This window comes from Carettochelys insculpta, chromosome 2, assembly GCF_033958435.1.
Source record: "Carettochelys insculpta isolate YL-2023 chromosome 2, ASM3395843v1, whole genome shotgun sequence".
Lineage (NCBI taxonomy): Eukaryota > Metazoa > Chordata > Testudines > Carettochelyidae > Carettochelys > Carettochelys insculpta.
The window spans coordinates 24,438,916-24,457,915 of record NC_134138.1 but is presented as its reverse complement, the minus strand read 5'-3'; the positions used below and the strand labels follow the sequence as shown (position 1 = coordinate 24,457,915).

Here is a 19,000-nt window from a genome sequence, read left to right as displayed (position 1 = left end):
ATACACCTACAGCAGCCTGTTGCCCTTGAACTCTAAGGTGCAATTTACCTATTGTTTTTGTAAGGAGAGAGCCTTGGTTTTTTTCCTACTAGTTTTCACAAGATGGTTTTTATGTTCATGAAATACAGTGTGTTATACACTGAAGATTACCTGTGTGCATTTTGAAGAGGAACATCATAAAAAAGGTCTATGAAATAGTGCCTAATGCAGATAATTGGTCCTTGCTTTCCTTATAGTACCTGTTTCTGGATTTACAGACAACTAAATTGTGTCCTCTTCCATCTCTCTTTATTTTTTTTTGACTTGCTAATGATTCTATTGAAAGGCTATTTTGCCAGGAGAACTACCAATCTGTTTTGTTGGTACTTCTCAATGTTGTTATTTGATGACTTTCAAGGATTTAAATGAGTGAGGTCTTTTTAACAAAGATATTGTCCAAAAATAGACATGTCCTTGTTGTTAGAGTGAATGTGTGTTTGCTAGAATCACCCCAAACCCATTTTGACGCTTCTGTGAGAGTTGGCAGTCAGAGGAAGGTGGGAGTTCGGGCAGGATAGGAAGAAGAGGGAAAGATGCAAAAATGAAATATAACCAGTAGCAAGACGTGGTGCAGCAAAAGGTGTAACTACTACCAATGGCAGCAACAACAGTTCTATAGCCAGTATGCTCCAGTGGTTCAACATTTGGAATACAGCCTGGGTTCTGTGAAGGGATGGGTGCTGCCGGAGAACAGATAGGCTCTGCTACCACTGGGGAAAGCAGTAACATCAGAGAGAGATGCTGAGTGAGCCACAGAGTCACTAAAATCTCCAGGTGCCTCAACAATGGGGAGATGGTTGTGCAGAGAGCTGCACACGGGCACAGCAATGCCAGAGAGGGAAAGCAGGGATATAGCATGTCTATTCATCTTACATGTGCATCAATGACTTTTAATCATTACATATTTTGCAAATAAAAGGGTTTGCCTAGACACAAGTCAGCTTATGTGGAAATACGTATCATATCTGTTCAGATTGAACTTTGAAAATACATGTCAATTTAAGAAAATGGGCTCTTGTTCATATACCTTAGTAGAGGTTCCCTCTCACTGATACAAGGTTAAATAAAATGGTTGTAGGGATTGTTTTGGCTATTGAGAAAACTGAGACCATATCCTACTTATATTCAGGCCAGTGAATCCCCAGCAGATCACAAAATCAGCATTGTTATTCTAGATTTGGTTTGGTATAAGAACAGAATTATAGTATCTGCTTTGGCAAATGCAGAGATTTTTAAGAGAAGTAACAAGTCCTACCATCATGGATGATTTTGCTGAATCAGGCTTTCATTTCCCTCTCATATAAAAATCATGACTGTAGTTGTCAGCATTTAAAAACTAACATTTCTTAGCAGATACCACACAGTTTTTATGATTGTTTTTTATTTAGGGAAAAACGGTCTCATCTTGGTTACTGCTGCTACTTACTGATTTTTTTGATAAAAATTAATAATTTGTCTTTTCTCATTGTAGTTGGTCTCCAGTCAGATGCTGATGCTAATGAGGCCATTGAACAAATAGATGAAGACATAGCAGTGACACAAAGTCAGATGAACTTTATTTGTCCAATCACACAGGTACGCAACAATTACTACTGTATAAGATAAATATTTCCCATCTTTAATTACTTCACTGCATTGATTTTTAGAAACTAGACCATGGAAATTGTTAATGGGATCATAATTGGGTTGTGCTGCTGAAGTAAAACTTCATGGAGTAATGCAGTGTACCAGCTAGGGTCTGATCCTGTAATTTGAGTAGTACAGCATATGGAGCACAGGACCATCCTGATGCATTAAGCGAGAGACTTGAATGTGCGGAACTTGGAGCTCAGTTATATTCTGTTACCAGAGCATAGCACTTTATTCCACATGGTTATACCTTCCTAACCTATGATGGGCCTGGATAGTTGTGAACCTTGAACTTAATTGTACATTTAAAAAAAAAGTGAAAATAGCTAGAGAAAAGGAAGGATTATACGCACAATGTGTATTCTATACATTGGTGCTTGAGATGGTTAGAGATTTTCTGTTAGAATGTTTTTTTCTGTTTGAAAAATGCTTTTTTCCCAAAATCAAAGTTTTCCATTGGGGAATGTCAAAATGACAATTGAACATCCAGAAGCTCCCTACCAAGGAAAGAATGAAACTGACATAAGCTTTCAAGACAACACCTACAGATTGGATCTCCGTGGTCTGACACCCTCAGGACCTGACTGGTCCCAAATGAAGGAATTTGCCAGACTAGGGGAGGCCCATGCCTACAGCCCACCAGCCTGCCGCCTCTCCTCTGCTTCCAGCTCCACGTCTGCCCCCCGCATCCCTCCCCACCTCTGGCCTCCAAACCATCATCACTGGTGGCTCCCACTACTGCCAAGCCGCTGGACATTATCCTGAGCCATGTGGAGGCTGGCTCTTTCCTGTCTTGGGATTCCCACCCCCCATGGGATTTTCTTCTTTTTCCATGAAGTTGATTTCCTTTTACCAGCCAGCTGTAACTCAGGTTATCACCAACATTCCATAGTAGGTCTGAGAATGTATTCAAAATCATTATTCTCTTACATATACTCAATTGCAGATGGAAATGGAGAATCCAGTTCGAAATAAAGTCTGCGGCCACACCTACGAAAAAGCAGCAATTCTAAAAATTATCCAGCATCGAGAACATCAAAAGAAAAAAGCAAGGTAGGCAAGCAAGAGCGTGTTTGAGGTGGTTGGGTATACTTGGCTTCCTGCATGTGAGGAATCATATAGTACTTGTTCTGCAAAATGTATTTGTGTTGGCAATGCTGAAGGAAGTAATATTTTAATGTCTGCCCCAAATCACAGTCTCCTCATTAGTACTGTGCACATGGAGGAGAACTTTAAAAAAAAAAAAAAAAAAGAAAAGAAAAAGAGGAATTATTCAGGAAGTCTAGGAGAAAGTAACTCCCATTCAGTGTACCTGCATAGCATCTTAAGAGATCTATTACAGTCTTCAACAATAAATAAACTCTAACATCCTAAAATTGCTCATTCATTAATTTTTTTTACAATGTGTATGTTTTAAAATTGTCAAAGATAATGTAAATGGAAGAGAAAAGATAGCACTACCCACCCTTTTTTAGCTGTATATTATACTATACAATAAACCTCTTTAATATCCAGTAGCTCCAGGACTGGGAGGTTGCTGGATGTTCAAATATTCTGGATAATACAGCAATGCACAACACTAAAGAAAAAAAGATTAGATATTAAGAAACAAACTAAAAAGTATGCAGAATACTTTATTTGCCAACAGCAGTAGTATTGTACACTGTAAACTTATACTGTATTTGCTGTATATATATTTTTTTTACTTTCACTCTACTGTACTTATGGAAAGTGTAACTAAAATTACTTACGATTAAAATGCTGGTTATTTGAGAGTTCCAGATGATAAACTATTGGATATGAAAGTGTTTACTGTAGTAAGAAAAATTAACAAATACAGAAAATTATAAAGTCTTAGCTCAAGGGACAACTAATCCTTATAGTTCTTTACATGATCCAGGAAAAATCTGTTTACTAAAAATCTGTTTCCCAACCTGGGGCCTGGGTCTGTGAGGGTTTTGCAGGGGGTCCATGAAAAAAATAAAAGATAAATAAGAACAATCATAGAAAAGTTTTAAATAAATTCAGAATTACAATCAATTATTATTTTAAAATTAAATATCTTCCAGTAATTAATTTATGACCAAAAATCTATGTTGTGGTGTCGTTATGTGATGAAATGATTGTGATGGTTAGAAGCATGCAAACATTAGCCATATATTCAACATGTATCTGTGGCTGAAATCAGGCTCACTGAAGAGAAAGGAGACTGATGAGCAGAGTGGACCATCTAAATGTTAATTCTTTATGGTTCCTTTTTTCATTTAATGAAGTGTACATAGTGGCTAGGATTGGTTTTGATGGGGGTCTTTTAATGGTTTGGGAGAGGTGGCTGGGTGTCCACCCTTATGAAAAGGTTGGGAACCACTGCTATAGATGATTGTGGTAGCACTGTCTATGGTAAAGGTTGCCTGTCTCATTCCATAAGACAACCCTATTTTCAGCTGCTTATAACTTTGCCAAAGTCAGGGCACAATTTTTTCCATTCTGGGTGTTGCGCTCAGGTTCTTGCTGCTGCGGCTGCTGTTTAGTTTCAGCCATTTGCGAATGAGATCAGGGGCAATATGGGTGGGCTTGTTTGTTTTTAAAACGTATATTCTCCGTCTTCTGATGAAAAGCAGAAACGAAATATTTGGTGGTAGCGTCACCGTGGAGACAGAGAGATGCTTCTGAGTGAAAATCAGTCCATGTTTGGCCAAGTTATAAGCCTCTGAAAAATTGGCAATATTTCACATGTTCAGAAGTTTATCAGTGATTGGTGGCATTATCCTCCAAATATTCTGTCTGCACTCAACATCCTTAAGCTGCACACAGCTCCTGTGTACTGATCAGCAGCTCATGCACCATTCCCACAGTGACTGCAAATGCATCATCCCAGGACTGCAAAAGCTGAGTAGGACTTTACCTGAAGTGGTCCTTCCTGACTTCAGGAGATTTATTGTACTGGCTACTCAAATTGATAGCATGGAGAAAGCAATCTATCCAGCATGCAAATGAATGAAGGGAGATGAACACTTAAGGATCAATAGGAGCCAGAGGGGACAGGGAGGCAGGAACATACAAGCTGGGTAGGGAGATTGGAACAAAGTGGAACAGCAATTGAGAGGTTGAAAGAAGAGTGAAGAGAGGCAGCAACTGGATCCAAAGGGTGGGAGCCAAAAGAAACAAGAACAGGCTGTGGGGACAGAGGCAGAATACCTATAACCACTAGACTCTGCTCCTCTCCAGAAGCTGGAGTTGAACAAAACAGAACCAAGTCTCAACTTTCTTCTCCTGGTATTAATTAGCTGTGAAATCCACTGGCAAAATGAGATTATTTCCCTGCAAGAGATGGTCCCCCGCAATCAAGATAACAGCCCTGCTACTCAGATAGCTCACGTCACAGAGGTTGTTGCTATAGCACTAACAATTCTAATGTTGCTAATGACCTGCATGGGAGGCAGTATTCTTCTGCATGACAGAATATGTTTTTTTTGTTTGCTTTTTAAGAAACTAAGGAAATTACATAGACACACACTTCCCTACGTTAAGGCTGCCAAGTCAAACACTCAAAATTTAGAAAATGGCAGCATTCAAAATGCACATATGGCATTTCCTAACTTTTTGTTATAGCAAAATCAAAACCTTAACATACTGCGTTGTACCTTTCTTGTTCAGTGTCAGGATACCGTTCAAAGACCTTGGCTAAAGATTCTGGTGTGCCAGCTTGGGGGGAGTCCTCCCCTGAGCCCACTAGAAAGCGTGACCAAATCTTTAAATACTATCCTTTTTTGGAATTTCTTGTGTATGTGCTTGGACTGAAAGCATTTCAATTACAAGACACTCCCTGTTTTACCATACACCATTCAATAGGACGTTTTTCAAGTATCTTGAAATACGGAGTCTCGCTGTTAGTGTGTAGAGGTGATGGCAAGGGGAGTGTGCCCCTTCTTGGGAGGAGCAAGCCACACCACCTCTCCAAAGTCTAGGAGCTGCCTGGTTCTGAGCAGGCAACAGTCTCTATGAGACCCTTTCCCCTTTAAGTGAGCTGCAGGTGTGCCATATATATATATGCCCTAGCCCAGGGGCAGGGCAGGGCTGCAGTCCAAGCAGGCAGTCAGTGTATAAGCACCAGCCCTAGGTCAGGACGGGGCAGCAGTTAGGCTCTGCACCTTGCTGCAGGGCGGAGCAACCACACAGTGTATAAGCCCTGGCCCTTGGGCAGGGCACAGCAGGGCAGCAGTAGTGGAAGGCTCAGCTCCTGTAGGGAGGCTGGGCAAACACAGAGTATGAGCCCTGCCCCTAAGGCTAGGCAGGGCAGCAGTCAATGTAACAGTGTCTAGGGCACAGCAGTGCAGCAGTCAAACAGGCAACAGTGTGTAAGCCCTGGTCCTGGGACAAGGCGTGTCTGTTACCGAGGAGAGGCTCAGCTCCCTTCTAACAGGGCTGAGCCGTCAAGTAGTGGCAGGGCAGCAACTCCAGCACACCATTGTGGCAGTGTGGGTTGCCAGAGGCGAGGGGCTACCTCTCCAGGGGAAATAGGGGGCACAAGCCCACCTGCTCCCCAGCCCAGGACCCTAGCAGCAGCTCATGCCAGGCAGCGGAGATCCAGGCCACAACACTCGGGACATGGGTTCTGGTGGAACGTTCCCTGGGCTATTTCCTACCTCCACCTCCATTGGCACAGGGTCCCACTCAGGGTCATCTGGAAGGTTGGGCAACTCTGCATCCTCCGAGTACACAGCTGTTGGCAGGTCAGGAAACTTGGGCATGTCCATGTCATTGGTGTAGTGGACTGGTGGCAGGACTGTAAGCTCAGGCAGGTCCTTGACCTCTGGGTAGCTGGCAGCTGGCCAGTTTGCAGGCTCCAGCAGGTTGAGTGCTTTCAGGTGGCAGGCAGCTGGCAGGTTCACAGGCTTGGGCAGGTCTAGGACATCCAGGTACCTGGCAGCTGGCAGGTTTCTAGACTTTGACAGGTCAGGTCCTTCCTAGTAGTGGGTCTGCAGCAGGGCAGAGGGCCCAAGTAGGTTAGGGACCTCTGGATAGTGCGCAAGCGGCAGGCTTGGACGCATCCCTGGGGTCCTGTCAAGGCAGCTGGTGGGCCCATCAGGCCAGTCAGTCAGCCTGGTGCAGGGCCTTCGTCTCTTGCTCCCAGGCACCCAGCCAAGCCCTTCTGCTCAGCTCAGAGGTCACCCTTTTAATGAGCCTTGGGGCCCACCCTGGGCACTTCCTGCCTCCTGTGTCAGTCTGTGGCAGGCTCTGGGCATGCCCACCTTGGCCTCCAGGAGGCTTCCCCTGCTTCAGGGGTGGGATGGGACCACACCAACTCACTAAGAGTGATACATTAATTTATTTTTCATTTCTGCTTAAAATGCAGATCCTTTACTGGAGCATTAAGTAACAGGTCAGAGGATCTCTTGGAGGCCAGCATTTTGTCATAAGATGAATCCCTTTAATAATTTCCTCCAAAAACTAACTCATTCTGTGACATTACTACCATATGATTAAGTATGTTCTCCTTTTCCCACAACCTCTGCATCAGAACGCCTCCCTAGTAGCAAACATATGATGGATGTTTACTAGAGTCAAATGCCATTGGTACAATCATTTATATGTTTTTTTTATGAGCTACACAAATGGAAGATGTATATTCCCTTTCCCATAGAGCCACCAAATCACCAAGGTCAATTGCTTTGTCCAAATCCCTCAACAACTTTTTCAATTAAAATTATATAGATCTTAGAAATTTAAACTTTTGTTTCCAGCTTTTTGCTGGCTCAAGTCCTAAAATGTGGTAAAAGGTCTCGAGAGTCTCCTCATGTCCAGATTTGATTTCTAAATATGAAAATACAGAATCTTTGTATTTATATTATTATCTACATCTTGGTGTGACTTCAGATCAGGACCGGGAACAGCTGTCTGAACTGAGTAATCTCAGTGCCTACCCATCAGGAATGGTCACTTTGATATTTCCTAGGGTAATTCCTGACAGGCAGTGCTACATTAATTAACATGCTCACGAGTGCTTGACATGCAATCTTAATGTAGCTTATTGTTGGGTTATTTTTATGTTATTGTATAATATGTTAGAAGCGCCTGTGACACAAATGACAGCGTTTTATTTGAATTATTTTTAGAAAGATCAGTTAGACATGCTACGTCATTCGTCATTTGTGCATATATCCATTTAAATTGAGCCAAGTTGCTGTTTTGTTCTGGAAATACAGAATCGATTTTTGAAATCCCACAACCTACCAGGTCTATAGAAACCTTTCAGTCTTATATCTCAAGTTCTCATCTCGAGTAGACCATTCTCTATCACAGTCGTTCCCAACCTTTTCAGGAACACGGCACACTTCAATAAGGCAAACAATTCCACAGCGCACCTACGTTTTTTCAGCTGAATCGATTGCTCATAAATGTTCCATTTTCTTACATTTATTGTGGTTACAGTCTTACTAGAGAGGTTTGCAACATAGTAGTGCATACAACAAGCTAAACAAGGATCAAATGGGATGTTGAGTAATCAAGTAACTGCTAAAATGTTTGATTATTTGCAGGGTGGGGAGATGGGCCCAGAGAACAGGCTCCCCTTCCTGCCAGCCCATTCGAGCTGGAATGTGATATTTAAACTGCATCCTAGCTTCAGTGGGCTCCCGCCCTCTGTCCCTGCTTGCCATAGCAAAAAGGGGGGAAAGGCTCCCTGCCAGCCCATTTGGGCTGGGAAGCAGCATTTCCCCTCCTGCGGCGTTGGCATTTCCCCTCACAGCAACTCTGCACAGAGCTGCCACGGGGAGAAATTGAAGAAATTTCACAGCACGCTGAAGTTCTCACAGCACACTGGTTGAAAACCACTGCTGTCATAATGCTACATGATTTTATTATTCATCGCGGTGTTTCAGTGGGAGCAAACCTACTCCACATTTTTTAAGGGCAAAACCTGTTCTGTTTGGCAGAGCACAAGTTAATGACTTTGTGAGGAGATCAATATGTAGTTAAGGAGAGAACAGGTGAGGAATGGAAGCCCCTCCCTCATCCTAGAGTTACAGCCATCGCTATAGTCACAGCAGACATCTGTACTTACCGGAAGATTGACTTTCTAGCAGTCAGTCTTCTGGGATTTGACCCACACTTTGGGACTGCAGTAAATCGAGCAATCAGGGTGCCACCATCGACCCTGGTACTCCATGCAGTAACAAAGCGTAAGGGAAGTCGATGAAAGAGTTTCTCCCATCAACCTCCCACTGTGGGGAACGGTGGCAAAAATCGATTTAAGATGCATTGACCCCAGCTGTGCAATTCTTGTAGCCAGAATTGTGTATCTTATATCTGTTTACCATAGACCTGGCTACAGCAAGCTGCATACTTCTCTTTCCCCAAACCTGTAGAGCTGATCGATGCACTTTGTAGGCCATTGGCTATGTCTCATCCATTAACATGGCCTGCCCCCAGCTGCCACCTTCAGTGCTCCTGCAAAGGAACCTGCTGTGCAGCTCAGCTCCACTGCATATCTTAAGGACTGCTAAGTACTGCTGTGTGCCTTTCCCAACACCGTGTCTTCCACAGCCTGGGAGAATTGCATGCATTCGTTACAGCAGTACTAATACTTAACAGGAAGTGTTTTATGTGAAGCTTTTAAGGCACTCGACAAACACTAATTAAGTGTTGCAGCACTTGTTGTATCAGACAGATAATTATTATTCTACTAGTTTATATATTGAAAAACTGAGGCACAGGGTGGTTAAGTGATTTGCCGGAGGCTGACACAACAAGCCAGTGACAAAGCCTGAAATAGAAGTGATGAGAGCTGACTTCACTGCCTTCCCAGTTCTAGACAAAATTCCTTCCCAAAAAGAAACTAGGTTCCAAAGAAAGTGAGTCCTTAAATGTAGGGTTAACATGTTTTGAACTTTCTAAAGAGAGGACACCCTTGAGAGGGAGTTTATCTTTATTTGCAAAGTCATGGTGCATTAATATACTGTATATACCATAACACATTACTACAACGTGAGTTGGTAGATACTGATACAGAGACACTCCCTCTCATGGGTGTCCTCTTTTTAGAACGTCCAAACATGGTAACCTTACTCACATGTTTTGACTCTGGACATTATCCATACACATATGGCTCCACTAGCAAGAGAAATGGTACCCTCATCTCTGAATATCTTTCACTATTGAAATAGTATCGTGAACCGTAGAAGATTAGGGTCTAGTCCAATCCCTGGCTCAAAACAGGACTAATCCCAAAAAAACCATTCCAGCCAGGGCTTTATCTAACTTGTCTTTAAAAACTTCCAAGGATGGAGATTCCACGACCTCCCTTGGCAGCCCATTCCTATGTTTCACCACCCTCTCAGTGAAACAGTTTTTCCTAATGTTCAACCTGGACCTCCCACACTGCAGCTTGAGACCATTGCTCCTCATTCTGTCATCTGTCACCACTGAGAACAGCCTCTCTCCATCCTTTTTGGAGCCTCCCTTCCATAAATGAATGTTGCTGTCAAATCCTCCCTCATTCTGCTCCTCTGCAGATTTAATAAGTCCCGTTCCCTCAGCCCAGTGCCCCAGCCCCCTAATTATTTTTGTTGCCCTCACTGAACTCTCTCCAATTTGTCCACGTTATTTCTATAGATGGGAGAACAAAACTGGACACAATAGTCTAGATGTGGCCTCACCAGTGCCAAACAGAGGGCCTTCTGCTGGCAATGCTCCTGTTAGTGCTATGACCTTACCTGACTAACTGCAGCTAAATAACAACACTGGTTTTGTTCTACTTTTACAGATGACTAATATAATGCATACCCCTCTCCCCTCCATTCTTGCGAGGACTTATCACTTTTCATAACCTTAGCTCTTCTCTGACTCACTTTGTGGCTCTGGGCAAGTCACTTAACCTCATTAATCTGTTTCCCTATCTATATAACAAGGATAGTACTCATTCACCACAGATGTGGGGAATACAGTGCTTTGAAGATATAAAGCAGTATACAAGGATTACAGTAAATGTATTATTAGTAACAGAGGCAACTGCTGTTGGATTTAAGACAGTGATCAACAGGTGAAAGTCTCTATATTTCATTACATTTGTTCTTGAGACATCAGCTCCTTCCTATTAAGATTATTAGACATTTTTTTTTCTCCAAGAGAGATTTAATATCCAGCAAAGAAAAGCTGCAACAAGTCATTGTCAAAAATAAGCTGGGGGCATGGGAAGGGAATAAAAAATTAAACAGCAAATGCTACATTCTTCTGAGAAATATGATTCTTCTGACTTACTTATTTTTCTTTTTAACAGCTGCCCTAAAATTGGCTGTACCAATTTAGACGTAAAGAAGACAGATCTTGTACAAGATGAAGTACTTAAAAGAGCGATTGACAGTCAGAATAAACAAAGCCGAACAATGCTATAGAAGTCAGCTGGATACGGTGTTACCACAAAGAAAATTTGTTATTGCAGGTCTTGTGTGATGGGCTGATGCTTTGTAAGTAGGTTGTATAACTGATTGTTCAAGTGACTGCTCAGGTGTGTTCCAAGTAGGGTGTGCACTAGCCAGTAGCCATAGGGTCGGTGTGGCGTCCCATGGAGTGGCGCCAGTATGGTGACCAATATATACACTGCCCGACCCATCCCCCGTTCAGTTCCTTCTCACTGTGCTGTGGGTTGCTGGAGCTCTCTCTTCTTTGGTAGTGGGCTGGTAGCCATCACTTGTAAATTAGTTCGTAATTGTTAGTGTAAATAGTTAAGATAGTTACTTATCACTTGTAAATAGTTTTCACTTAGTTACCATTGAGCCAAGGCAGGGCTTTAACCCTTTTCAGTACCAGGGGATGCCTGGTTCCCTAGGTTTCAAAACCTGTTGAAAATGTGGCAAATGAATGCCCAAGCGTGATCCACACAGGACTTGTTTGAGTTGCCTCAGTGAGGCATGCCTTTGTGAACGTTGCACCGTCTGTAAGGCCATCAAACCTAGGACTCTAAAGGACAGAGCACAACATTTAAAAGTCCTACTAATGGAAGCGGCCTTGTGCCCAGACATTTCCCCTGCAGAAGCTCAGATTGGTGCATCGTTGGTGCCGAGTGCTCTGGCACCGTCGGTACCCTCAGAAAGCTCCCGACATCGGGACAGGGCCTAGCGCTACAAGGCGACACAGAAGCCAGTCCCTGGTGCCTCAAAATAAGAAGAGGCGTGAACAGGGGTGGTCCTCTGAAAGGGTCAAGTGCCAAGAACCCTGCAAGGCATCTGCCAGATTGCACCATGAGTTGGCTCATGGAGTGTGGGCATCAACGCCGGTGTGAGGCAGAAGCCCGCGCTCTCTGAGGCTGCCCTCAATGCCAGAGGTATTCAGTGTGGTGCAGGGCCTGTCACAGCTCATGGTGCTGGGATCGATGCTGCACTGGGAGTCCTCATCACCACCAGAGGGACCATCCCAGATGCAGGCACCAACGCAGACCACCGGGCAGGTGTCATCCTTTCTGGCACTGTTGCAGTTCCTGACACCAGACCAGCCTCCACAAGAGAGACCTACAGTGACCCCGTTCAATGTGCCTTATCACACGGCTCAAGGGAGACAGGAGCCTACACAAACCATGGGCCCCATGGCACTGCCCTGGTTGTCAGCATCAGAATTGGTGTCAGAGTCCAACTCTTATTGCTTCAGCTCAGTCAGGAATGGAAGCACAAGATTGTCGTACCACAACAGACGTCGGTACCAGAGTTGTCACCCTGAGGATGAGGGTTGGCCGGCATCCTCTCAATACACATCCCATTGGTCCTTTCTGGACCCTGTGGGTGGTCCATGAAATGCAAGGGCAGGCCGTGGGACTCAGTACTAGGGTGCCTGACACTCCTCAGGTGCCAAGGTTGACACTGTCAGCGTCACTGGGGGCTCTTCTGCTGGAACAGTCACAAGGGCTGACCATGTTGAAGGCCCCTTCGGCGACCTTGGCATTGGCATTGGTGCCATCACAGATGGCACCAACTCAACTTTGGGCACCACCCTTGCAGGCACCAGGACCCACGGCACCAGTGGGCCTGGTGCCATCCCAGGTGCCTAATTACCCTGACGTGCCCATAATGCAGCCCACATTTTTATCGGGCACTCTACCCCAGGTACCAAGCACAGTGCTGCAGACAACGGTGCTGGGGACTCAAACAGGGGAAGTGGAACCCCTCTTGCTGGTGAGCATGGAAGGGGCAGGGGTGTTGTTCTTGTCCTCCCCAGATGAGGCCTTGGCCGGATCCTCAGCATCCCAAGTGATGGAGGATGGTAGGGCATGCCAGCAGTTGCTACGCAGGGTGGTCCAGGGCCTGGGTATACAAGCAGAGGAGGTCAGGGACGAAATAGAGCCGGTGACAGATATCCCCTCAGCATCAGGGTCCACAAGGGTAGCACTGCCCACTAGTAAAACAATTGCCAATATGGCAAAGACAGTGTTGCAGACCCCAGCTGCTACCCTACCCACAGCCAGGAGGAACGAGCTCTGGTACTTTGTCCTGCCCAGGGCAATGAGCACCTCTGTATCCACCCTCCCTCTGACTCCCTTGTTGTTGATGCAGTGAATCATAGGGAGACAAGGGTTTCAAGGCCCTTCCCCTAAAAACAGAGAGGCCAAATGCCTGGACTTGTACAGCAGAAAGGTTCACTCGACAGGAGGCCTACAGTTAAGGATTGCTAACCAGCAGGCTCTGGTTAGCAGGTACGCACAGGTACAACGTGGACAGTTTCTAATCCCATTTCTCGAAGCTGGTTTCACCGAAGAATATACCTGATTTTAGTGTGGTGGTGGGTGAGCATAAGCTCATAATCAGGGCAGCACTGCAGGCAGCGCTGGACGCGGCAGATGCTGCCACTAGGGTCGTGGCCTCTGGGATAGCCATGTGTAGGGGAGCATGGTTGCAAGTCTTGGGGCTCCCCTATGAGGTCCAACAGACTATCCAGGACCTACCCTTTGAAGGGCCATCCGTGTTTTCGGAAAAGACAGACCAAAGGCTCCACAGCCTGAAAGACTCGAGGGCCACCTTACACTCACTGAGCCTGCACACCCCTGCGACCCAATGTCGACATTTCATGCCTAGGTCTCAGTTCAGACAATTCCCTCAACAGCAACGGGATACCAGTAGAAGATGGGGCCACACTAATAGGAGATGTCATGGCCAACAGACTCAGGGCCAGAGTCATCAAAAACCCCCACTAGGGCCTAATCAATTATTTTGACGGAGCAGTTGGGAGTGACACGCCGGTCACCACCTCAGTTCCAGCTCAGCTTTTATTTTCATTCTGCCTGTACCCCTTCTACCATGCCTGGTGCAACATAACTTCGGACCAGTGGGTCCTGCACACAGTAGAAAGGGGTTATGCTGTCCAATTTTCTTTGTAACCCCCTTCTAACTCTCCTTCCCCATCTCTCTTCAGGGGCCTCTCTCATGAAATTCTGCTTAGGTGGGAGATACAGTCTCTCCTTCAGCATGGGGCTATAGAGGAGGTTTCCCATCAGTTTCGGGGACAGGGGGTTTGTTCCCATTATTTCATAATCCCGAAGGCAAAACAGGGGCTAAGGCCCATCTTGGACCCACAAAATCTGAACACATTTGTAAAAAAGATAAGGTTTCATATGATATCCCTGGGGCTTAACTATTCCAATGCTGGAATGGGGGGACTGGTTTGCAGCTCTTGACTTACAGGATGCATATTTCCACATAGCAATTTATCCCCCGCTCAGGATGTTCCTCTGTTTTGTGGTGGGAAAGGACCATTATCAGTTCACAGTCCTTCTGTTTGGTCTGTCCTCTGCCCCGAGGGTCTTCACCAAATGCATGACAGTGGTGGCAGCCTTCCTACACAGGCAGGGGATGCACCTCTTTCCCCACCTGGATGATTGGCTGGTCAGGAGTTGCTCGCAGTGCCAGGTAGCACAGCACATGCAGTTGGTACAACAAATGTTCGACACTCTCAGTCTCAGAATAAATGAGGCAAAGTCAGTGTTGACCCCCACCTAAATAATGGAGTTTGTGGATGCCCTACTAGATTCGGGACAGGCCAGGGCCTTCCTGATGCAAAGCAGCTTTCAGGCCATGGCATCTCTTATCCACAAATTGATCAAGTTCCCCACTACGATGGCCAGAGGCTGCCTCAGGTTGTTGGGTCACATGGCAGCATGCGCATTTGTAGTTCAGTATGCCAGACTGCGAATGTGTCCTTTCCAACTGTGGCTTTCATCAGTGTACTGACCTGTCAGGGACAACATAGACGTGTTGATGACAGTCCCTCCACGAGTGCTATTAACCCTACACTGGTGGCTGAATGCTCAATTGGTCGGCATGGGAGTGCCTTTCAGCACCCCCCCCCCCCGCCTCTAGTCACAAAAGCCTTAGACTTGGGCTTGGGGAGTGGGGCATCTGGGAGACCGCCAGACCCTGGCCCTGTGGAGCAAGGAGGCCTGGCTCCACATATATGTTCAAGAACTCAGGGCCATCAGTCTCGCAGGTGAGGTGTTTCAAAACAGTTTGAAGAGTCAATGTGTTGCTTGACAATACCACAGCAGTGTGCTATATAAACAAGGAAGGGGATACACGCTCCTCTTCCCTGTGTCACAAGGCCCTCAGGCTCTGGGAGTTTTGCATTCAACATCAAATTCTCCTGAAAGCGTGTTACCTATCGGGGGCCCACAACTCCCTGATGGACTGTCTCAGCAGATTGTTCATGGACCATGAGTGGTCACTACACCCGGAAGTGCTGTATTTAATTTTCCAGAAGTGGGGACATCCCCAAGTAGACCTATTCGCGTCCTATCTCAATGTGAAGTGCCAGACATTCTGTTCGTACCAGAATTGGAGCCTGGGCTCCTGGGTAGATGCATTCAGCATTCACTGGTCAGGCCCTCTGCTTTACGCCTTCCCTCCAGTGCCACTCATCCACTGAACTCTACCCAAAATTCGGTCAGACAGGGCATCAGTAATCCTAGTGGCCCCAGTGTGGGCTCGACATCACTGGTACCCAACCCTCTCAGAGCTGTCCATCTGCAACCCAATAGCACTCCCATTATGCCCAGATCTGTTGATGTAGGAGGAGGGGAGACTGCAGCACCCCAACCTTCAGGCGCTGCATCCCACAGCATGGAAGCTCCATGGCTGAAAGCGATGGAGCTCTTGTGCTCGGAACCTGTGAAAGACGTGCTGTTGAACAGCAGGAAGCCATCCACAAGGGCAACATACGTAGCCAAATGGAAAAGATTTTCTCTCTGGGCAACTCAAAAGGGGTTATCCCTAGGGCAGACTCCAATACCAGTTATTCTGGATTACTTGTTCTTGAGTCAGGAAGGGTTATCACTATCCTCTATCAAGGTGCACTTAGTGGCTAACTCTTCCTTTCACCCGGGGTCAGGCCTATCATCGGTCTTCTCAGGCCCTGCGGTACAGAGGTTTATGAAAGGCATGGAAAGGGTCAGGCCACAGGTGCAACCCCATCTGCCGGTGTGGGACCTCAGTCTGATATTGTCAAGACTCATGGGGGCACCTTTCAAACCCCTTTCTTCCTATTTCCTCCTGTTTCCTCCTGTTTCTTAGTTACAAAACAGCATTCTTGGTGGCCATTACTTTGGCTAGGAGGATGTTGGAACTAAGAGCCCTGTCGGTGGACCCACTGTACACGGTGTTCTGCAAGGACAAGGTCAGGTTGAGACCCCACTCAGCGTTCCTGACAAAGGTGGTCTCCTCCTTTCATGTTAGCCAGGACATTTCCCTACCAGTCTTTTGCCCAAAGCTTCATGCCTCCCCTAGGGAGCAGAGTCTGCATACTTGGGATGTTTGGAGGGCACTGGCCTTCTATATGGACAGGACCAAACCTTTTAGGAAGTCCCAACAGCTGTTTGTGGCAGTGGCAGACAGGATGAAGGGCCTCCCGGTCTCCTCCTAGCAGATCTCCTCCTGGATAGTGGCCTGCATTAAGGAATGCTATAAGCTGGCAGGGGTCCTCCCTCCCCCGATCAGAGCTCACTCTGCCAGAGCTCAAGCTTTCTCAGCAGCATATCTGGCCCAGGACCCTCTCCGGTATATATGCAGGGTGGCCACCTGGTCCTCCATACACACATTCACAGCCCATTATGTATTGATGCTGCATACTAGAGATGATGCTGCAGGAGGCAGGGCTGTGCTACATTCTGTCTGTGGCTCCGACCCCACCTCTTAGGCATTGGCTTGTATTCACCCAACTTGGAATGCGCATGAGCAATCACTCAAAGAAGAAAAGTGTGTTATGTAACTGGTGTTCTTTGAGATGTGTTGCTCTTGTCCATTCCAAAACCCTCCCGCCTTCCTCACTGTCGGAGTAGCCAGCAAGAAGGAACTGAGCGGGGTGTGGGTTGGGCGGTGCAGATATTGGTCGCCATACAGGCGCCACTTCAGGGGGCTCCACGTCGACCCTATGGCTACTGGTGTGGGCAAAAGGCTTCCAGGAACTGGGCATGTGCCAGCCCACACCCAACTTGGAATGGACGTTAGGTAATTGTCTTTTAAGTGTATCACTGAAGGCAATGTTGAAGGTGTCAGTTGTAACCAAAAGCATTTTTTTGACTGCCAAGTGTAAAGCATTCCAGTTCAACTTGTGTGTTTTTCTTCCTCAATCTCTACAAGTGTTGTATTTTATCAATAAAATATATTTGCAAAATGTAACCTCCTTTGTCAACAGTGTGCTCATTTTCAGAGCATTCTGAAGATCTTAATTTAGGTCCAAAGCTGCAAATGAGTGCTAGGGATCGCACTGTTTCTTATTGTGCACCTTCCCAATGAGAAGTCTCTGGGACAACCCATGGTAGGAGGCACTTTGGCCAAAATTTTCAGAAGCATGTTGTGGGTTGCCTCTATTTTTGGATGCCCAAAAAAGACATCTTAAGGGGGCCTGATTTTCAGAAGGTGCTAAGGATCTAGATCTAATGTTTTGGAATTCAAAGTCATCAGAGTCACTTTTGAAAATTTTGATATATTCCCAGTATTAATTGCAGGTCCCAGCCCTTAACCATAGTGTGCTTCTGTATTTCTAGCTGCAAAATTGTGGGCACCAGTAATTTTGATCACAAAGAGGTTGGGATGTTGGAATGTGTCTGCAAATAAGGGAGTTAGACACATAAGAGAGAGAAATGCAGGCCAAAAATTGTATGTAGTGCAATTTGTTCCTGTAAGATGGAGAATAGTTGTTGGGCAGAACTGGCCCTATTGTGCTCTGCAGTGTGATGGAGTTTGCAATAATGTGGTATTCATGTTAATATGTTCTCAGAGATCTATATGTGGGTACTTCGGAAGTTCATTATCCCAGCATTCCCGTGAGTGATGCTACCCTAGATAGAGGTTACTGTCTTGGATATGTATGTTAACCATATTTTAAGAGTTGGGCTTGATCTTAAGATCAAGTGGGAGGATTTGAATTGGGAATGTAGGTGGTCAGCATTGCTCTGAATCAGGCACTTTACCTATATATGCCTAGTCACTAGTATTTAAAGTGCCTGGGTAAGGCAGTAACGGTGTGTGAAAGACCAAGCAAACCTGCAGTACAATATTATAAAAAAGAGAAAAGCGAGTAGGTCAGCACCCATATCACTTGTGCAATAAGTTGAAAATATTCTTTAAATGTTCACATTCCTGCCTCCCAGTAAATTATTCTCCTTCCTTCCTTTCTTCCCTAGCTTGGATTAGGCAATAGCTGTGAAGTTATGAAACCTGAATAGCAAGTATGGCCTATAAACTCTGAGAGCCTTTTACTCTTTTGAAGGAAAGAAATTTAGCAGTTTGGCAGAAGATACCTGCCTTACTTTAACAGCAGTTACCTAGGATGTCCGAAGCAGTGTGTGTATTTAAATTGAAGTTGGGTTTTTCTTTTTTATAATCAAATACTATTTGAGAATGTCCAGGACTCACCTTATAAAGTCATGACAAATAATTATGGGATCCTTCTAGATACATTAGAGTATTTCTGATAATACTCATTACCTAAATGGCATAGAAATCACTGATATGGTGCGTATGATTTTCAGTTGCCTAAAAATTTTGCAGTTCTTGACCAAATGCTATTCTCTGATCTATGTGGCCAATCTTGACTCATTCCATTACATGCATAGAATAGCTACTCGCATCAGTGAACTTCTCACTGCTCATCTTATGGGAGTGGAGAGAAGCCCAGAGCAGACCTTTGCCCTTTGTGCTATAAAACAGGTGACTTTCTATTTCTAATAAAGCATATACATGATTTTCCAATTGATACTGAAACACTGTGGGTCAAATCCTCAGCTGCCATCGAGGTGCTCTTGGCACAGTGGGTAGGAGCATGCGGAGGTGCCTGTTTAATTTGAGGCTCTTATGCA

The 19,000-nt window shown here is 45.4% G+C and overlaps 1 protein-coding gene across 1 annotated transcript in view; it reads left to right on the top strand.

The window, feature by feature from the left end:
• NSMCE2 (NSE2 SUMO ligase component of SMC5/6 complex) overlaps positions 1–17,318 on the top strand; it is a 202,039-nt gene extending 184,721 nt beyond the window's left edge. Inside the window, exons 5-7 of the mRNA XM_074986669.1 lie at positions 1,511–1,614; positions 2,615–2,721; positions 10,946–17,318. Coding sequence (XP_074842770.1) covers positions 1,511–1,614; positions 2,615–2,721; positions 10,946–11,060 — 326 coding nt within the window. The 3' untranslated portion in view covers positions 11,061–17,318. The remainder of the gene's footprint in view (positions 1–1,510; positions 1,615–2,614; positions 2,722–10,945) is intronic.
• Positions 17,319–19,000: the final 1,682 nt, after the last annotated feature.